Below are 17,364 nucleotides of genomic sequence, written 5' to 3' on the forward strand. Positions count from 1 at the left end.
CTTGCCAAATTTGGGGGATTTTTTAAAAAAAAATAAAACCTTTAAGAGAAACTTTTAAGGGATTATTGGAATTTTCTACCTGAATGTTTTGTAAATTTTCAGAAATTTGGGGAATTTTTTTGCAGATTTTTTGGGATTGTTTTCAGACCAGGAAACAATATTTTTTGGTGCCCATAAATGAAGACAGCAGGAGGGTTAAAACATCTCAAATTAGGAAGTGACATGAAAGCAAAAATCTGTATTTGAGTGAAAAACTACTGTTTTTTTTTAGCATATCTGGCTTATTTTACGACACCTAAGCTTGACAATCCTGGTAAAATAGAGCTTAAAATAAGTTTTCTAAATATCATATCATATTTCAAGAAATCTCACCAAGACATTTTTCACTTGTGCTATTGGCAGATTTTTTCACTTATTTCAAGGTAAAATTTCCTTGAAATAAGTTTTTTTTCTTGTTTTGAGAGGAACATTTTTCCAGTGCATGTAAAGAAAACAATAACAGAGAAGATGGAAGAACTGAATGCAGGAAGCTGGGTAGGGAGGAATGATACGATTAGGCCGTTCTGGGAGAGAAAGGAAAATGAAGAAAAACTGAGTGAACAAGTGAATCACTGCGAGTCTGTGAGCGAGTGAACGACAAGCGAGTGACCTTAAAAGGCCACATGGTCGCGCTGGTGGCTGAATGAGCGAGTGAAAGGGGGCCTTGGGGTTATCTCTGTGAAGCGCTGCTTTATTTATAGATGGTCTCAAAAAAGATCCCCTGCCCCCCTATGCTGCCTCCCCCCGGCCTCTCCCCCTCCTCCCTCCTCCATCGTCCCTCCCCCATTTTCAATTAGCCCCCGATGGGTGGAGTAATGCAATCAGGAGTAACTACAGCCCACCCGGAGCCTCCTCTCTCAGTCTGCCCCAGACTCCGCACAGGCTCAGACTCCTCAGACAGGAAGGTAAGACCCAACTCTGTCCAGCTGCTCCATCCATTCACTCGTCCACCTTTCCACTCATTCATTCTTCGTCTTCGCTGGTCCTTCACTGGCCATGTCTTCCATTCCTCCAGGACACTGCTGCTCCTCCTATCCTGCCTCCACATCTCCCACCTGCTCGTGTTTCCCCCTTTTTTGCACCTGTTTCCACTATTTAACTTCCTCTTCCATCACCTCCCTTTCTGTCTCAGAGGCAGTCTTCTTCTAGCAGATATTTCTATCCACAAACATCTGCACATCTGTTGACTCCTGTCAGCACATTTCCAACTTTTTCCTCCCCCCTTCTCCCTCCCTTCAGCAAAACTTTACTTCTACCAATAAGCAGCCCTGCTCTGTTGCTTTATTTTTTTATTTTGGCATTACAGCATTTCATGCACTTCATTGCATCTTAGTCGGAGTTAGTCAAATCTCATGATAACACACAGCTACTATGGGATTTGAAGTCCTCTAGCCCTTTGTATAGTAGTGGAAAATATAGCAGATGTAGAGTAGCTTGTAATTTTACAGTTGGAAGAGGGATTTAATCTTTGCAATGAGTTTAAAGTGTAAACTGCAGTTCAGGATTGAATTACCAAACTTTCAAAATCGAGCTTAATTTGATTTTGCCATTTTATTCCATTATCTCCTTACAAGACTGTTGCTAGTGGTTATTTAATTGACAAGGAATTTGTGTTGCTTTAGCAAAACAGAAAACTGCAGTAAACAAGCAGCTTTGGGGCCTTAATGCTAGCTTTCTTCAGATGGCAGGGCAGCATTTAGAAATAAACCTTTACTTCTTTAAAACATCTGGAAATGTGACTACAAAGCTGTAAACTTCGGTTTTTCCTCTGAGACTTCAGTAGCAGTTTCATAAGAAATTCCTTTTCTAAAATTCCTTTTTCAGCTCAACTAGAACTGGAATTTGTTTTTAAAAACTGGAAGATCGCTGTAGATGTAATTACTTTTGCTGCAATGCACGCACAGAGTCGATTGTGAAAACAATACTACACAAGCACTTCTCTCTTTGCTCAGTTTGACTCCCAGATGAGTAGCATCAAAGAGACCCCAGAAGCTGGGAAACAGCTGCATGACATATCTGAATAGCTGGAGGTTTTATTTGTGGCAGTTCAGATTATCCTTTTTTTATTTTTAGGAGTCAGATAAACCCTTATATAAGCTAGGTGAGTCATGGTGGGAGCAGTGGACAATGAGGGAATGTGGGAGGGGCTGAGAATGCTCCGAGCAGAAAGGACGGCCAGATTAAACAACTCAACTTAAGCCAGATAAAAGATACCAACCTCTTGAATGTCAGGAACATCACAGATCACTCTGGGAACTTGTTTTGGATCACTTAGGTGGGGATACACGGCGATCACAAATAGATCAAGGGGAAGCCGAACTGGGAGATGAAGGGAATAACAACTGAGGAGAGCAGCTCAATTAAGAACAGAGATGCATGAAGTTAACCCTCCTGCTGTCCTCATTTATGGACACCAAAAAATGTTGTTTCCTTGTCTGAAAAAAATCCAAAAAATCTGCAAAAAAATTTCCCAAACTTCTGAAAATTTGCAAAAACTTCAGGAAGAAAATTGCAATAATTCCTTAAAAGTTTCTCTTAAAAGTTTTATTTAAAAAAAAATCCCCCAAATTTGGCAAGAAAATTTTTGTAAATATTTTCCAAAAAATGAGTAAAAATCTTACAAAAAATATCTAAAGTGATTCCATATATATCAGTAAAACTTCTAATATTTTCCTTAAGAACAATCACAAAAAAATCAACCAAAATCCAGTGAAATTCGATGGATTTTTGGTTGATTTTTTTGAGAATGTTCTTAAGAAATATTTTTAACATTTCTTTTTTTTTCCACCAAAAAATGTTCAAAGATTTCCTAAAAGTGTTGAAAATGTGGACATCAGAAGTTTCACTGTGAAAATATATTTTTTTCCACATTTTCAAACTTTGAAACGGATCAATTTGACCCACAGGACGACACGAGATTAAGAAAAGAAGCAGAAGAGAACAAAGCAGTGGTTAGGAGGGAATGTACCGTGGGTTTTCCTCTTTTTTTCCATCCTTTACCCTCCTTATACGGTGAGGGAATCACTGGACACACAGTCACATGAACAAATTAAACCACTCCTTGGCTTGGATCGAACGCTCCACTGCACAAAGGTTTCTTTCTGGCTATTTTCGTCATACTGTACAATCCCTATTTAACTCCCAGAGTAATGGCACTCAAATAAATAGCTTACACTATCCTCGGCCAACAGAGAGTAAGAGTATTTAGGCACAGGTGGGATAACAGAGGGCTTAAGAGGCAGACCACAAGCAGCTGCTGAACGCGAGTAGTCATTATTACGAGTGCTGTTGAAACCCACTTACACCAGGACACACACACACACACACACACACACACACACACACACACACACACACACACACACACACACACACACACACACACACACACACACACACACACACACACACACACACACACACACACACACACACAATGACAGGATACAGTGATCTGGTGCTGACAGCTGGAGGTGAGGTGATGGATGGGTCAGCGTACGGTGGCATATAGTGCGCGTTGGAATGCAACAGGGCAAAAGTTGACTGTCTCTAAGCAGGACTGACAGGAGTTATTTATATCCTCCTCATCTGTCACCTTCCACTCCTGACACGGAACAAAATGAAGGACGCCTGAGAGATGGGAGAGGAAGATGAAAGAGGAAAACGCTGCATGGAAAAAGCTGTGCACCTTGCTATGTGAAGGATCTTGATGCTAGGAAACATTACTGGTTGGAATTCACAGTCTGAGAGAAAGTGCTCTCAGATGAAAGATGGATTCGAACAGAAAATGTCAAAACTGCCCATGAGAATCGACTGACTGAATAATTTCCCTCTTTCTCAGGTGAGCAACCCTGCGTGAAAATGACCGAGCGCTACGACTGCCACTACTGCAAGGAGTCCCTGTTTGGGAAGAAGTATGTCCTGCGAGAGGAGAACCCCTACTGTGTGAAATGCTATGAAAGCCTGTACTCCAACTCCTGTGAGGACTGCAAGAAGCCCATCGGCTGCAACACCAGGGTAAGACACTACATAAAACACTGTCTCTGCACCTTCCTGTGTGTCCTTCAGCTCTGCTCTGACTGATGTCCCTGTAGGATCTGTCCTACAAGGACCGTCACTGGCACGAGGACTGCTTCAAGTGCTTCCAGTGCAAGCGCTCCCTGGTGGACAAGCCATTCTCCACCAAGGATGAGCAGCTCCTCTGCACCGAGTGCTACTCCAACGAGTACTCCTCCAAGTGCCACGAGTGCAAGAAAACCATCATGCCAGGTAGGAAGACAATAGAAACAACACAACAGATAGCAAAATACAATTACTGGTTTGCAAAGAAATCCGTCCTTGTCACTTAATCAGAAATCTAAATATTACACAAACATACAGTTTCTTGTTGATCTATGCAGGACTCCGATAGGACGAGGAGGGTGACAACAAAGCTTACTCCTCTAAACTGTCAATTTCCAAAGTTTTAAGCCTTTCCTTAAAATTTAGGCAAAAAGACGTCATTAAGAAAATACACAAGTGGAAAAGCAAAACACAAACTGATCTGAAAGCTAGAATCATGAAGATAAGATCCTCTGTTACAGACTGACTTTATAGAATTTCTCAGAACTGTTACAGTGGTATTATGATAATAAACACACAGGGTATAAATGCAACCAAACATGCAGTCACCTGATGTGTTTACACATAGTAAAGAGATGTATTCTGTAGATCATCCTCATTCCATATATATCAGTAAAACTTCTAATATTTTCTTTAAGAACATTCACAGGATTTTGGTTGATTTTTTTGTGAATGTTCTTAAGATATATTTTTAATATTTTTTTTTCCACCAAAAAATGTTCAAAGATTTCCCAAAAATGTTGAAAATGTGGACATCAGAAGTTTCACTGTGAAAAAAATTTTTTTTTTCCACATTTTCAAACTTTAAAATGGGTCAATTTGACCTGCAGGATGACACGAGGGTTAAAGACATAATCTTCATTTTGCATTTTACTGTCATAACTGTATTAATATCTACATTTAACCATTGTTGTACAGCAAAGCATTGATGAAGTACAATTACTGGCTCAAATGTAGAGTCAAGAAGTAATCATTTGGCTTTTCTGTACAGACAGCCAAAGACAGACATACAGGACACAGCAGATTGTGAAACCATCCATAACTGTGACTTTAATAAACTATAAAGTGTAGAATGTCAGAGGATGGTCACTTTACAAAGAACCCTAGAAACACAGAGGGAGCAGTTGAGATGATCCTGAAGAACAATCAAAGCTTAGGTTCTTCAACATAACATCTCCAACATAATCCAATCTTGACTTGAATCTTCATTTTTTTTGGTTTTCTTTATGCTTTCTCTCCCTTTACATTTTTCTGAAGGCTCCAGGAAGATGGAGCATAAGGGGAACAGCTGGCATGAGACCTGCTTCACCTGCCAGAGATGCCAGCAGCCCATCGGCACCAAGAGCTTCATCCCCAAGGACAACAGCAACTTCTGTGTGCCCTGCTACGAGAAGCAGTTTGCCATGCAGTGCATCCACTGCAAGAAGGTAGAACACCCAGTTGTGCTTGTCATAATCTCAGGCGTAACTTATTATCAAAGCTGTACTCAACGTGACCCTCCTGCTCCCTCTAACAGCCCATCACCACCGGCGGGGTGACCTACCGTGACCAGCCCTGGCACAAGGACTGCTTCCTGTGCACTAGCTGCAAGCAGCAGCTGTCTGGCCAGAGGTTCACCTCCAGAGATGACTTTGCCTATTGTCTCAACTGCTTCTGCAACCTTTATGCCAAGAAGTGCGCCTCCTGCACCACCCCAATAAGCGGTAATCACTGATCACCAATCTGCAACGGATGTGCTGAAAGCAGGTTTCTCAGTTGCACTCACTTAGAATTGATTTTCATACTCAGGTCTTGGAGGCAGCAAGTACATTTCCTTTGAGGAGCGCCAGTGGCACAATGACTGCTTCAACTGTAAGAAGTGCTCCGTGTCCCTGGTCGGGCGTGGCTTCCTCACCGAGCGTGATGATATCCTCTGCCCAGAGTGTGGCAAGGACATCTAATTCAGTCTGAGGGATGATCCATACATCTGCCTGGATGAACATGTCATAATCAATGAATGACAAGCAGAAACGAAAAACCATCGCAGCGTTAGCAACCTTAGCGTCTTTACTACATTGCATCACTATGACTGTACACTGTTTAACACTGAAATACTAACAGTGTTATTTGAATTTACAGAGTTTATTCAAGTGAAATGTTCAATTCTTGAGAAAAAAGTCCTTACTAATAAAATACCTGTAAGCATGAATGTAAAAACCTTTACCTATAAAACAGAAAGAAATGTTTGCAGATAGTTTAAGAAACCTTCTGAAATAAATCTACAGTGTTAATGCACACTATTAGCTTTAAAGTGTGATAGCAAATACTGCTTTATGCATGGATCAGCTTGATTCTGTAATTAGTTTGAGATTTTGTGAATGGGTTGTGCTATAACCACTGAAATATTAATATCGCATCTTTAATCTTATAAATGCTAATTGTAGTTGTGCATGACATTTTAAATTTCAGAACTGCCAATATAAAAAAACTACCGGAAAACAATGGATTAGGTCAACATGTTTGCAGAAAATACAAACTCTTCACCGGCATTTCAAACATGGGCAACAAAGCTGCTGAATTTTCCATTTCAACAAAATCAACAAACAGGATTCATTTTACTGAGAATTTATTTAAAAAAAAAAAATTGTTGGTACAAAGATGATTCTGATTCAAAATGCTTTTTCCTGTGTGTTTTTGATGAAGTCTGTCTATATCAAAGACACCACACCAGCAATAAATAAATTTCAAAAGGTATGAATTCTTGGTTTAGTCCATTCTTCTGTCATTTGTCAGAAAAAATAAAAGGTGATATTTAAATACATAAAGGTAAGTTATCCACTTCCTCTGTAACAAACTGGCTAATTATGGCTGGAATATGATTAAGTTGAATGCATTTATCGCCATGTAATGTGCAACATGTGAGCAATAACAGACCAGAGAGATACTCAAAAGCCCTGAATAACACGTGAAATAGAACTAAATGAAGCCAGATCTCTGTGGAATGAATCACACAAGGTATAAATATTCACCGATTCCCAGATGACACCGATGACAGGTTCAAAATCTTGAGCGTACATACACTACTTCTAAAATGTTACGGTCAGCACAAGTTGTGGTTTTTATTCTTCTACAAAACACCAGAGAAACAGAACTGCCTTTTCTGTACGTCCATCACTACCACAGTATGAGATTCCTTCTACTAAAACCAACTCACACACAGAAACAGAACATTAAAAACGTCACCTCATTCGAGTCGTCCTCTAGAAGGTCTCCATGTGTTGGTGTGAGCTGCTGATCAGTGATGGTAAGGACACTTCAGGCTCTAGAGAGCAATAAGGAAGCTCATGACTTTATGAGGAGGATGAACTCCTGAGCATCGTCTCCACAGAATCTGTTCTCAGAACTGAACCGGAGAAGTGAGGCGGCGTTGACACGCAGCTGAAAAGTCTTCCACCTCTTTCTGTGAAGCAATTACTGGGAAAATGGTGATAAAGACTGGTAAGGTAGAGGACACCAACAGGTCAGGGACAGGAAGAGGAGTGAAGCGTCCATCAGGTGTGCATGAACAGGTCAGAGGTCAGGGCCATGTCACATGCTGGATCTTTTTCTTTACTTCTGGAGACTTCAGTGCCTCCTGTAAAAATGAAAAAAAGAAACACCAACAGGTATGAACAGTGGCTGGAAAAACAGAAGGCATAAAAATGCCAAGAATTTATTAACCGTCCTGTTGTCTTCATTTACGGGCAGCAAAAAATATTGTTTCCTTGTCTGAAAAAATTTAAAAATTCAGAAAAAAATTCCACAAATTTCTGAAAATTTGCAAAACCTTCATGAAGAAAATGCCAATAATTCCTTAAAAATTTCCCTTAAAAGTCTTATTTTTAAAAAATTCCCCACATTTAGCAAGAAAATTCTAGTAAATATTTTCAAAAAATGAATAAAAATCTTCCAAAAAAATCCTAAAAATATCTAAAGTGATTCCATATATATCAGTAAAACTTTTAATATTTTCTGTAGGAAAATTCACATAAAGATCAACCAAAATCCAGCAAAATTGGCTGGAAGTTGGTTGATTTTTATGTGAATGTTCTTAAGAAACATTTTGAACATTTCTTTTTTTCCACCAAAAAATGTTCAAATTTCCCCAAAATGTTGAAAATGTGGACATCAGAAGTTTCACGGTGAAAATAGATTTTTTTTTCCACATTTCAAACTTTAAAACGGATGAATTTGACCCACAGGACGACACGAGGGTTAAAAGTTTGAATTCATATTGACGATTTCTTCATATGAATGAAACTGACTTATTACACCATGTTATCCGCATCTTCTGTCAAAAATATTTTTGGTTCATCATCCTAATTTTATAGAGCAACCTGGTGACAAAAAAAATACGGTGCTGCCACAAGTTAGTAATGTGTGGACACAAGATCAATACCACGAGTGACTGAGGCGAGGGAACGAGATAATCAAGTCATGGCTGAGAGCTAATCAGGCTCAGGATAACTGAATTGTGGCCACATCTTGATTACATACGACCGAAAGATAGGGAAACTTTTTTCTGCTGACATCTTTGGGTGCGTTTCAAAGGGTTATTATTATGCATGAAGCAGAGATGAGTTAAATTTAGTTTTATTTTAATCTTTGATGAATTAAATGCTGCAACCTATTTATTGTAAGTTATATAAGAGCCATGGATAAATCTGCATAGCACTTTTAAAACGACCAAAACTGACCAAAGTGATGCACGGGCTTAAAATATGTTTTGCTTTTCGTGCTTGCTGGGGACGTTTTAGGAGACCAGTGCAAACTTTCATGCCATCATCAGCTCGGGATGGTTGATACCAAAAGACTAGATAAAGTCATCCAGAAGGACAACTCAGTCCTGGGGTTGGAGCTGGACAATCTGTGTACAGTAGTAGAGAAGAGGATGCCGATGAAACTCCTCACCATTATGGACAATGTTTTGTACCATTTGTATGGTGTTCTTGCCAAGTATATTCAGCAAAGGAGTAATAATGATAACAAGCTTCCCTCAACATTGCAGAAAGTCCTTCTCTTCTTTTGCCATCCATCCAATTAACTATACACCGTTTAATCTTCATCAGGGTCATGGGGAGCTGGAGTCTATCCCAGCTGACTGAGGGTGAAGGTTCACCTGGACAGGTAACAGTCTATCACAGGGCTACACATAGAAACAAACAAGAGTTACCAGTTCACCTGTGGGAGGAAGCTGGAGAACCTGGACACACATGTACAGGGAGAACATGGAGACTCCATGCAGAAAGATCTGGATCAGAAAACCACCACACCACTGTGCAGCCCTCTTTTGCCATCCACTTTTATAAATTTGTGAAAAGTAATTCTAATTGTTTATCTTCAAAATATTAACATACTTGTAAAGCTTCCCCATTTTTTGCAGCTGTAATGTAACAAATTATCCTTTGAGTATTGATAAAGTTCTCATTTTAAATGGAAATTTTGCCCCTAAATCCATTTTACCCACAGAGCAGGAATCCTAAGACAGATGGGAAACAGGGAACTGGAGGGACAGCTAACAACAAAGAAAAAACATAACATGTATAACATATTTTAAGCTGTTTTGACGTGACTGATTGGTAGGAAAGCTGTGATTATTTTAAGTTAAAAAACAGAGATTTGTTTGTGACAACTGTGTTGTTTTAACCGCTAGCACCTGGGCATTGTTCAACTGTCCAACATTTAGTATTTTTGGACATGTTCTGAGACCTTTTCTCTTCTCTGAACTCCTTCTCTGTGCTGACGGACCTCCTACATTTACACACCAACCGCTGCATACAATGTGTATCAAACTAAAGCCCGTATAGACGCCACCATCTCATGTGATAAGGTTGAATGTTAGAATCACCTGACAACAACCACTTGCCCAACAACAACAGCTTCCTCATGTTGTTTGATTTCATATTAAAACACAACCTAATTAATCCTTTCACATGCTTGATTAAGTTGTGACCATGAGTTATTGATCTTGTGGCGAATATATTGCATATTTAAGAATCACATGCATTCATCATAAATTTCCTTGTAGAAATCTTCAAACATATAAGCAACAATAACAACACAATATAAACAATTACAGATGACTCTTTTGCAAAAAACAGAAAACAAAAACATGAATAACTGATGAATAAAGTTCCTACCGAGGTGTTTGCTTCTCGTTTGAGGTTTGTCGTGTCGGAGCTACGATGAACAGATGAGGAAGAAGAGGAAGTGCTGCCTGACAGCTTGCGGATGGGGTTAGACAGACGTGCAGCTGGAGGAGGTTTTAACCTGTCAGTCATTCCTGCTGACGCCGTGGTTCCTTCTGGTTTCTTCACTTTTAGGAGCCCAGAGTGAGAAGACGTCCCATCAAAGACGATCAGAGGCCTTTTCCTGTTGTGGTCGTTACTGGAGCTGGAAATAACCAAAGAAGAATAATCAGATATTTCTGGCTCTGACGAATCAAATTCATTTTGACGTTAAGGGCTGTATTTTTGTGCAGGCAGGCGGCAACACTTGGTGGTTGCACTGGATGGACAGGTGCAGGAGAAGGAGCAATCTAACAACCACCTGCTCAGAGGAGGTCAACAAGGTACCACACATATAAACCTCTAAAGACTATGGACACCCCTGCCCCATTTACACCTGATCTGTATCAGGACACTTCATCAGGATGCAGACATCTGATCCATGACTGGCTTTACATTTACACCTGCTGTCTCAGTTTTGCTTGCACTTTGTCTCAATCTCAATATCCACATTAGAGTCACATTGATAGCAGAGTCCCCAGTTCAAAAATCAACTGGTTCAGATCTTTAATTCAGCCACTTCTCTGCTCTCCCTCCCCATATTAGCGAGATTTGTCAACAAACATAGTTCATCCCAGCTGAAATACTACTGTATGGGCTCCATTTTATTTTTAAAAAGAAGAAATAATTGTTTATTGTACATCGACATTATCGCTACTGTCTGTAATTTTTTGCATAAGACCCGTTTCTTTTTCTAGAATGTGGTCATGCTACACAGATAGCTGTAAATCTGTCCCAGTGCCAGCCAAACGACCTCCAAAAGCACTCTGGCTGATCTGTCCGCATTCCTGTACAGATTGCATGCTAACATGTTGCATGCTAAAAACATGTGCAAATGGAATGCTTCATCCTTCTCTTACTGACCTGTTTCAGTGTCATTACTTACTTAAACCAGCTGACATTTGTTAAATACGTTACTGTGGTTCTCTCCGTCTCCGTGATGGGGAAGGAATCTTAAAGTGATGTCTGTGTGAATGACAGAATAAAGTCACTTTAACGCACTGATAAAGCAGCAGTGGTACACATCCCATGTCTGAAAAGAGCCTCTGTTCTGCTACTGAGTCTCTGGGACATAGTTTGACTGACAGAGTTCACGGAGCCTCTTTATCAGCGCAGCATAAACACATGCTAAGATTTCAGCGTGACAAACATAAAGCGCCAAAAGGTCGAGCCATCAAAGAGGAAAACTTCAGAGTTGCAGAGTGCTGAGGGCACGGTTGAACTGCCTGTTGACATCCTAAGTGACATGTTCAGACTGTCACTGTCCCAGCAGCTGTCTGCACCAGATTTAAGGATCACAGCAGCACTGAAGCAGCTACAATCTGCACTGTCACATCTGAGGCCTAAACACAGGGAACTGAGTGTAGAACATGTAGAACCAGACCTACTGCACTCACACACTTCACCTTAGGAAAATAAAGAATCTAACTGCAACCAAAAATTGCTGCTTGGAGTGTTGCCATAAAGAAACCAGTTTAGTTCCACAAAGAGCCTCTTAGCAAGAGGTTCTCTGAAGGATCATTCTTTCAAACAGCTCTTTGCAGAAATCGTTGAGGCACCCCAAGGTTTAAGCAAAAAAGTTAAATGTAAGAACTTGCAGCATTTCTGGGTCTCTTCCACTGTAACATATTTAATATTTTGGGTTCTAGACTGTTGGTCAGAAACAACAACAAACTACAAGATTCCAGCTTGAGATCTGGGAACCATGACGAGCATTACTCAATATTTTCTGATGTTTTGTCAAACAAAAGATTCATTAATAATGGAAATAACCGTTAGTTATCACATTACTATGCTACTACATGCCACCAAACAAAATACTTCCAATAAAATAAAAGACTCTTTAGTACTTTAAAGACTCACATTGAGCATGTAAAGAACCATCTCTTAAATAAAGACATTCTTGGTGATTTGGCATTTAAGAGCCTTCTGAAGAACCACTGAAGGAACATTATCTTCCTGAGAGAAGTCATACGTTTCTGTTTATACTGCAAATATCATAACTGCATACTGATTGTTGTTTCAATCTGTTCTCTGCTCTACATTTCACTCTGTATGCTCTGTTTCTGCTGTCTGCACTGGTTGGTTTGTTTCTGGAATGCTCATCTGTGTGACAATAAAGTTAGATTTAATATGCTTCTGCTCTGTCAAAGCTCCGCCTCTCACCTGACAAACCACAAAACAGGTTGTTCTGCCTTACAGACGAGAGACACATAGACAGACGGTAAGATTCACCTTCAAACCCAAACCACCATTACCACTGAGACTGAAGAGAACACTGGGAGGACTGGGAATGATGGAAGCACTAAATACTGAAGGTACTATAATGCTGCCTTTTCAACCTGCTGCTAGCTCCATATTCTGAAGCAGTTCTAGAGTTTTCAAGGAAAAAGGCGTGGCTCTCATTTTTCCTGTTGGAGCCGTCTACTGGCTGCGTTCTCAGCTTTACTCAGAGACTAAATGGCTTCCAGATTAGAGGAGGATCTCTGCTGTCCTGTCTGCCATGACATCTTTAAAGATCCTGTCATTATGTCCTGCAGCCACAGCTTCTGTAAAGTCTGCCTGCAGAGCTGGTGGGCACACAAAGAAAAACGTGACTGTCCACTTTGTAAAAGAAGATCCACAAAGGACATACCATCTCCGAACTTGGTGTTAAAGAACCTGTGTGAGAGTTTCATAGAGGACAGACATCAGAGATCTGCTGAGGCTCTCTGCAGTCTGCACTCTGAGAGGTTCAAACTGTTTTGTCTGGACCATCAGGAGCTACTGTGTGTCGTCTGCAGAGACTCAGAAAAACACATCGACCACAGATGCAGACCAATCGATGAAGCCGCACAACAACACAGAGAGGAACTTGAGGAAACTCTACAGCCCTTAAAGGAGAGGTTAAAGGTTTCTGAACGAGTTAAGGTGCAGCTTGCTCAAAAAGCAGCACACATTAAAGTCCAGGCCCAACACACAGAGAGGCAGATTAAGGAGCAGTTTAAGAAGCTCCACCAGTTTCTAGCAGAGGAGGACGAGGCCAGAGTGGCTGCACTGAGGGAGGAAGAGGAGCAGAAGACTGGGATGATGAAGGAGAAGATGGAGGCTCTGAGAACAGAGATAGCAGCTCTTTCAGACACAGTCAGAGCCACAGAGGAAGAGCTGAGAGCTGAAGACGTCTCATTCCTGCAGAACTACAAGGCTGCAGCAGAAAGAGTCCAGTGCTGCCCCCTGCTGGAGGATCCACAGCTGCTCTCAGGAGCTCTGATAGATGTGGCCAAACATCTGGGCAACCTGAGCTTCAACATCTGGAACAACATGAAGGACATGGTCTCCTACACCCCTCTCATTCTGGATCCAAACACTGCCAATCCAGAACTGGTCCTGTCTGAAGATCTGACCAGTGTGACACGAAGAAGGAGGCAGCAGCTTCCTGACAATCCAGAGAGGATTAAAAACTTCTGGTCTGTCCTGGGCTCTGAGGGCTTCAGCTCAGGGACTCACAGCTGGGACGTAGAGGTTGGAGACAGCACAGAGTGGACACTGGGTGTGTTAGAAGACTCCGTCCACAGAAAAGGGTTCATACAGTCTGGATTATGGACAATAGGTTTGTCTTTAGGTAAACGCAGAGCAGTCTCCCTGTTACATCCACCTACATTCCTCAAATGGAAGAGGAAGCTCCAGAGGATCAGAGTGAATCTGGACTGGAACAATGGAATGCTGTCCTTCTCTGATCCTGATACCAACATGTGCATCCAATGACAAACTTTAAAAAATGATTTCCCTCACAATGATGTTAATTATTATTATTATTATTATTATTATTATTAATAATAATAATAATAATAATAATAATAATAATAATAATAATAATAATAATAATAATAATAATAACAACAATAATAATAATAATAAGAAGAAGAATGTTAATCAGTTTACTTAAAAAGGGACTGTGTACAATATTAAACATAAATGTTGCCATTTGATGAATTGTACCAGAGTTCGTTTTAAGCTCATTTCCATCTGCAGTCCCTCAGCAGGTCTCAATGAAAGGATCACAATATTAAAATACCACAGAAAAGCTGGACGATAAAATACATTACACAGTGAAACAAAACATTACACACACAAACAAACAAACACACACACACACACACACACACACACACACACACACACACACACACACACACACACACACACACACACACACACACACACACACACACACACACACACACACACACACACACACACAAATTAAAAAGACATTGTTTTTTGTCCAGGACAGCAGTTTGATGCCTGCCTGCCCAGCTGGTCCCCAACATGTGATACAATATGACATGTGACAGGATCATACATGTGGGATGGGATCATAGCATGAAGGTCATTGCAGCATCCACAGACAGACAGCCTCTAATGTGCTGAACGTTTACCAGATCATATTTCATAGTTTTTACCAGGTTTTTGATGTGTGACTTAAAATTTAGATTTGAATCCAGCATCAAGCTGAGATATTTAATGATTCTGACTTGAGAGAATATGAAAATATTTTGCCCTAATTTTAGCAGTAGATGGGCTTCAGAGCTGCTCCATGCTGACACTGAGGGGAAACAGAAACCAGTCTAACCTGTGACCGGCGGCTGTCTGCCTCCCCCGGCTCCTCTCCATCCTCCTCCCCCAGCGGCTGGCGGGTAAAGCCCTCTGCGGCAGCGGGATGACATGTCGGAAGTACAGCTCTGTGAGCTGCTCCCTGCTCCCACAGTCTCCGGTGCTGACATTTTTCTGACTCGGAGGAAAACAAACGCCATTAGAGATAGGCTCGATGTGTGGAACCCTCACCATAATACACTGCAGCTGATGTTCAGAGAAGCGCTGAATAGCCCAGACCAGATACTGGAACCGCCTCAGGTGACCAAACCTAAGTGGTGCTAAAATGTACGTTGGGTTAATGTCAGTACATTAAGATGTGAGAAAAAAAAAAAAAGATGTGACAGTCTTTCCACACTGGCAGCTTTATCACTTATTAGTGAAACGGTCACATTCACCATAACTGCTGTATGGAACAATTCATTTAAATCTCACCATCTGCAAAGATCACATCTAATACAAGTCAATTATCAAATTAAACTGGTTGAGAAAGGATAAATATATATATATATATATATATATATATATATATATATATATATATATATATATATATATATATATATATATATTCATATCGTATAATTAAACATCAGAACGAATGCATTTCTTGTTTGTCTGTACTTTCTTTTCATGCTTATTTGTTTTGGTCAATTTGAGTCTTATTTTGTAATTTTGTGTCTCGTTTCAATTGTTTTGTGTCTTGCTTTGTAATTTTCTGTCTTGTGTTTGTAATTTTGTGTCTTGTTTTGTCATTCTGTGTCTTATTTTTGTCATTTTGTGTCTTGTTTTTGTCGTTTTGTTTCTTGTTTTTGTCACAGACATTCTTGTTACCATAGCAGCGAAATCTTTCTCAGACTCCAGTTTGTTGTAGTATTGTTCTGTGTTGTAAAATTATTAACACAGATGATGATGTGTGGCTTTTCTTATTTTTCCATAATGAGGAATAATCCTATAGAATTGGACTTTAGGCTCAGACCCTTTCATTGTGTCCATTAAACCAGTGATAACATTTATTAAGCTGTGAGTCTGCAACAGCATCATATCAAAATGCAAACCAGAGACATATAGCTGGTTAAAAATACCAAAAAGAACTGGTCACCTGGAGTGGTACTGATACTGGAGATGTTGGGTTTCTGGACTACAATAAACAGTTAGCCTGACAGTTAGCCGGCAAGTTAATTTATTAGCATTCTTCATTTATCCCCACGTTAAATTACACTTTCCTCGTTTCTCTGTAAACACTGACTCACCTCACGTAAAATGAGCTGGATAAAGTCCTGGGACAGCAACTCTGGGTGCAGTAAAAGATCCGAATCTGGAGCAGAAACAGATTTCCCGTTTAGTCCCGTGGAAGCCGCCATGTTGGCTGCTGTTCTTCTTCTTCGCTGTTTTTTTTTTTTCCACGGCAGCTGACGACGCAGTGCCGCTGCTGCCCCCTGGTGGATGGAGACTCAGCAGACGTGTTAGATGGCCCCTACATTGTCTGCACTAGGATCTTTCAAACCTTTCTATTTAACCCTCCTGTTGTCCTCATTTACCGGCACCAAAAAATATTGTTTCCTTGTCTGAAAAAAAATCAGCAAAAAATTCCCCAAATTTCTGAAAATTTACAAAACCTTCAGGAAGAAAATTCCAATAATTCATTAAAAGTTTCCCTTAAAAGTTTTTCTTGTTTTAAAAAAATCCCTCAAATTTGGCAAGAAAATTCTTGTAAATATTTTCAAGAAATGAGTAAAAATCTTCCATAAAAAATCCCAAAAATATCTGAAGTGATTCCATATATATCAGTAAAACTTCTAGTATTTTCTTTAAGAACATTCACATAAAAATCAAGAATTTTTGTGAATGTTTTTAAGAAATATATTTAACATTTCTTTTTTTTTTCACCAAAAAATGTTTAAATATTTCCTAAAAATGTTAAAAATGTGGACATCAGAAGTTTCAACGTGAAAATATTTTTTTTCCCAACATTTTCAAACTTTAAGCCAGGTCAATTTTGACCCGCAGGACGACACGAGGGTTAAACTAGTTAGGTTTATTGGTATCTTGTTTTTCAGCTGAAAAAATACTCAATGGCTGTTGCTTTAAATGTGCTATATGGATAACAGTGACGACTATTTTGTGTTACATGTTTTCTGGACTTTTAGTGAGAACTGTGTTTTAATTGCAGTTTGAAATGACATCAAACATGTCATAATAGTTGACTTATGAAGCCTTAAGTTTGTAAAACTTATCTCAAGGGGTCATTAGTTGTGGTTAAATA

At 39.9% G+C, this 17,364-nt stretch overlaps 3 protein-coding genes across 3 annotated transcripts; 2 read left to right on the forward strand and 1 right to left on the reverse strand.

The window, feature by feature from the left end:
- Positions 1-819: 819 nt before the first annotated feature.
- fhl2a (four and a half LIM domains 2a) lies at positions 820-6,894 on the forward strand. Its single transcript, XM_023269419.3, has 6 exons — positions 820-944; positions 3,881-4,056; positions 4,134-4,308; positions 5,419-5,588; positions 5,678-5,864; positions 5,950-6,894. Exons 2-6 carry the CDS (start codon positions 3,901-3,903, stop codon positions 6,099-6,101), a joined length of 840 nt encoding a protein of 279 aa, XP_023125187.1. The 5' UTR covers positions 820-944; positions 3,881-3,900; the 3' UTR covers positions 6,102-6,894.
- On the reverse strand, positions 6,750-16,501 carry c11h2orf49 (chromosome 11 C2orf49 homolog). Its single transcript, XM_023269420.3, has 4 exons — positions 16,352-16,501; positions 15,079-15,233; positions 10,320-10,572; positions 6,750-7,774 (listed from the first exon to the last, which is right to left on the reverse strand). The coding sequence occupies exons 1-4, from the start codon at positions 16,460-16,462 to the stop codon at positions 7,718-7,720; spliced, it is 576 nt and encodes a 191-aa protein (XP_023125188.1). The 5' UTR covers positions 16,463-16,501; the 3' UTR covers positions 6,750-7,717.
- LOC111567986 (zinc-binding protein A33-like) lies at positions 12,640-14,704 on the forward strand. Its single transcript, XM_035947765.2, has one exon. It carries the CDS (start codon positions 12,927-12,929, stop codon positions 14,208-14,210), a length of 1,284 nt encoding a protein of 427 aa, XP_035803658.1. The 5' UTR covers positions 12,640-12,926; the 3' UTR covers positions 14,211-14,704.
- Positions 16,502-17,364: the final 863 nt, after the last annotated feature.

Source organism: Amphiprion ocellaris, chromosome 11, assembly GCF_022539595.1.
Source record: "Amphiprion ocellaris isolate individual 3 ecotype Okinawa chromosome 11, ASM2253959v1, whole genome shotgun sequence".
NCBI classification, from domain to species: domain Eukaryota; kingdom Metazoa; phylum Chordata; class Actinopteri; family Pomacentridae; genus Amphiprion; species Amphiprion ocellaris.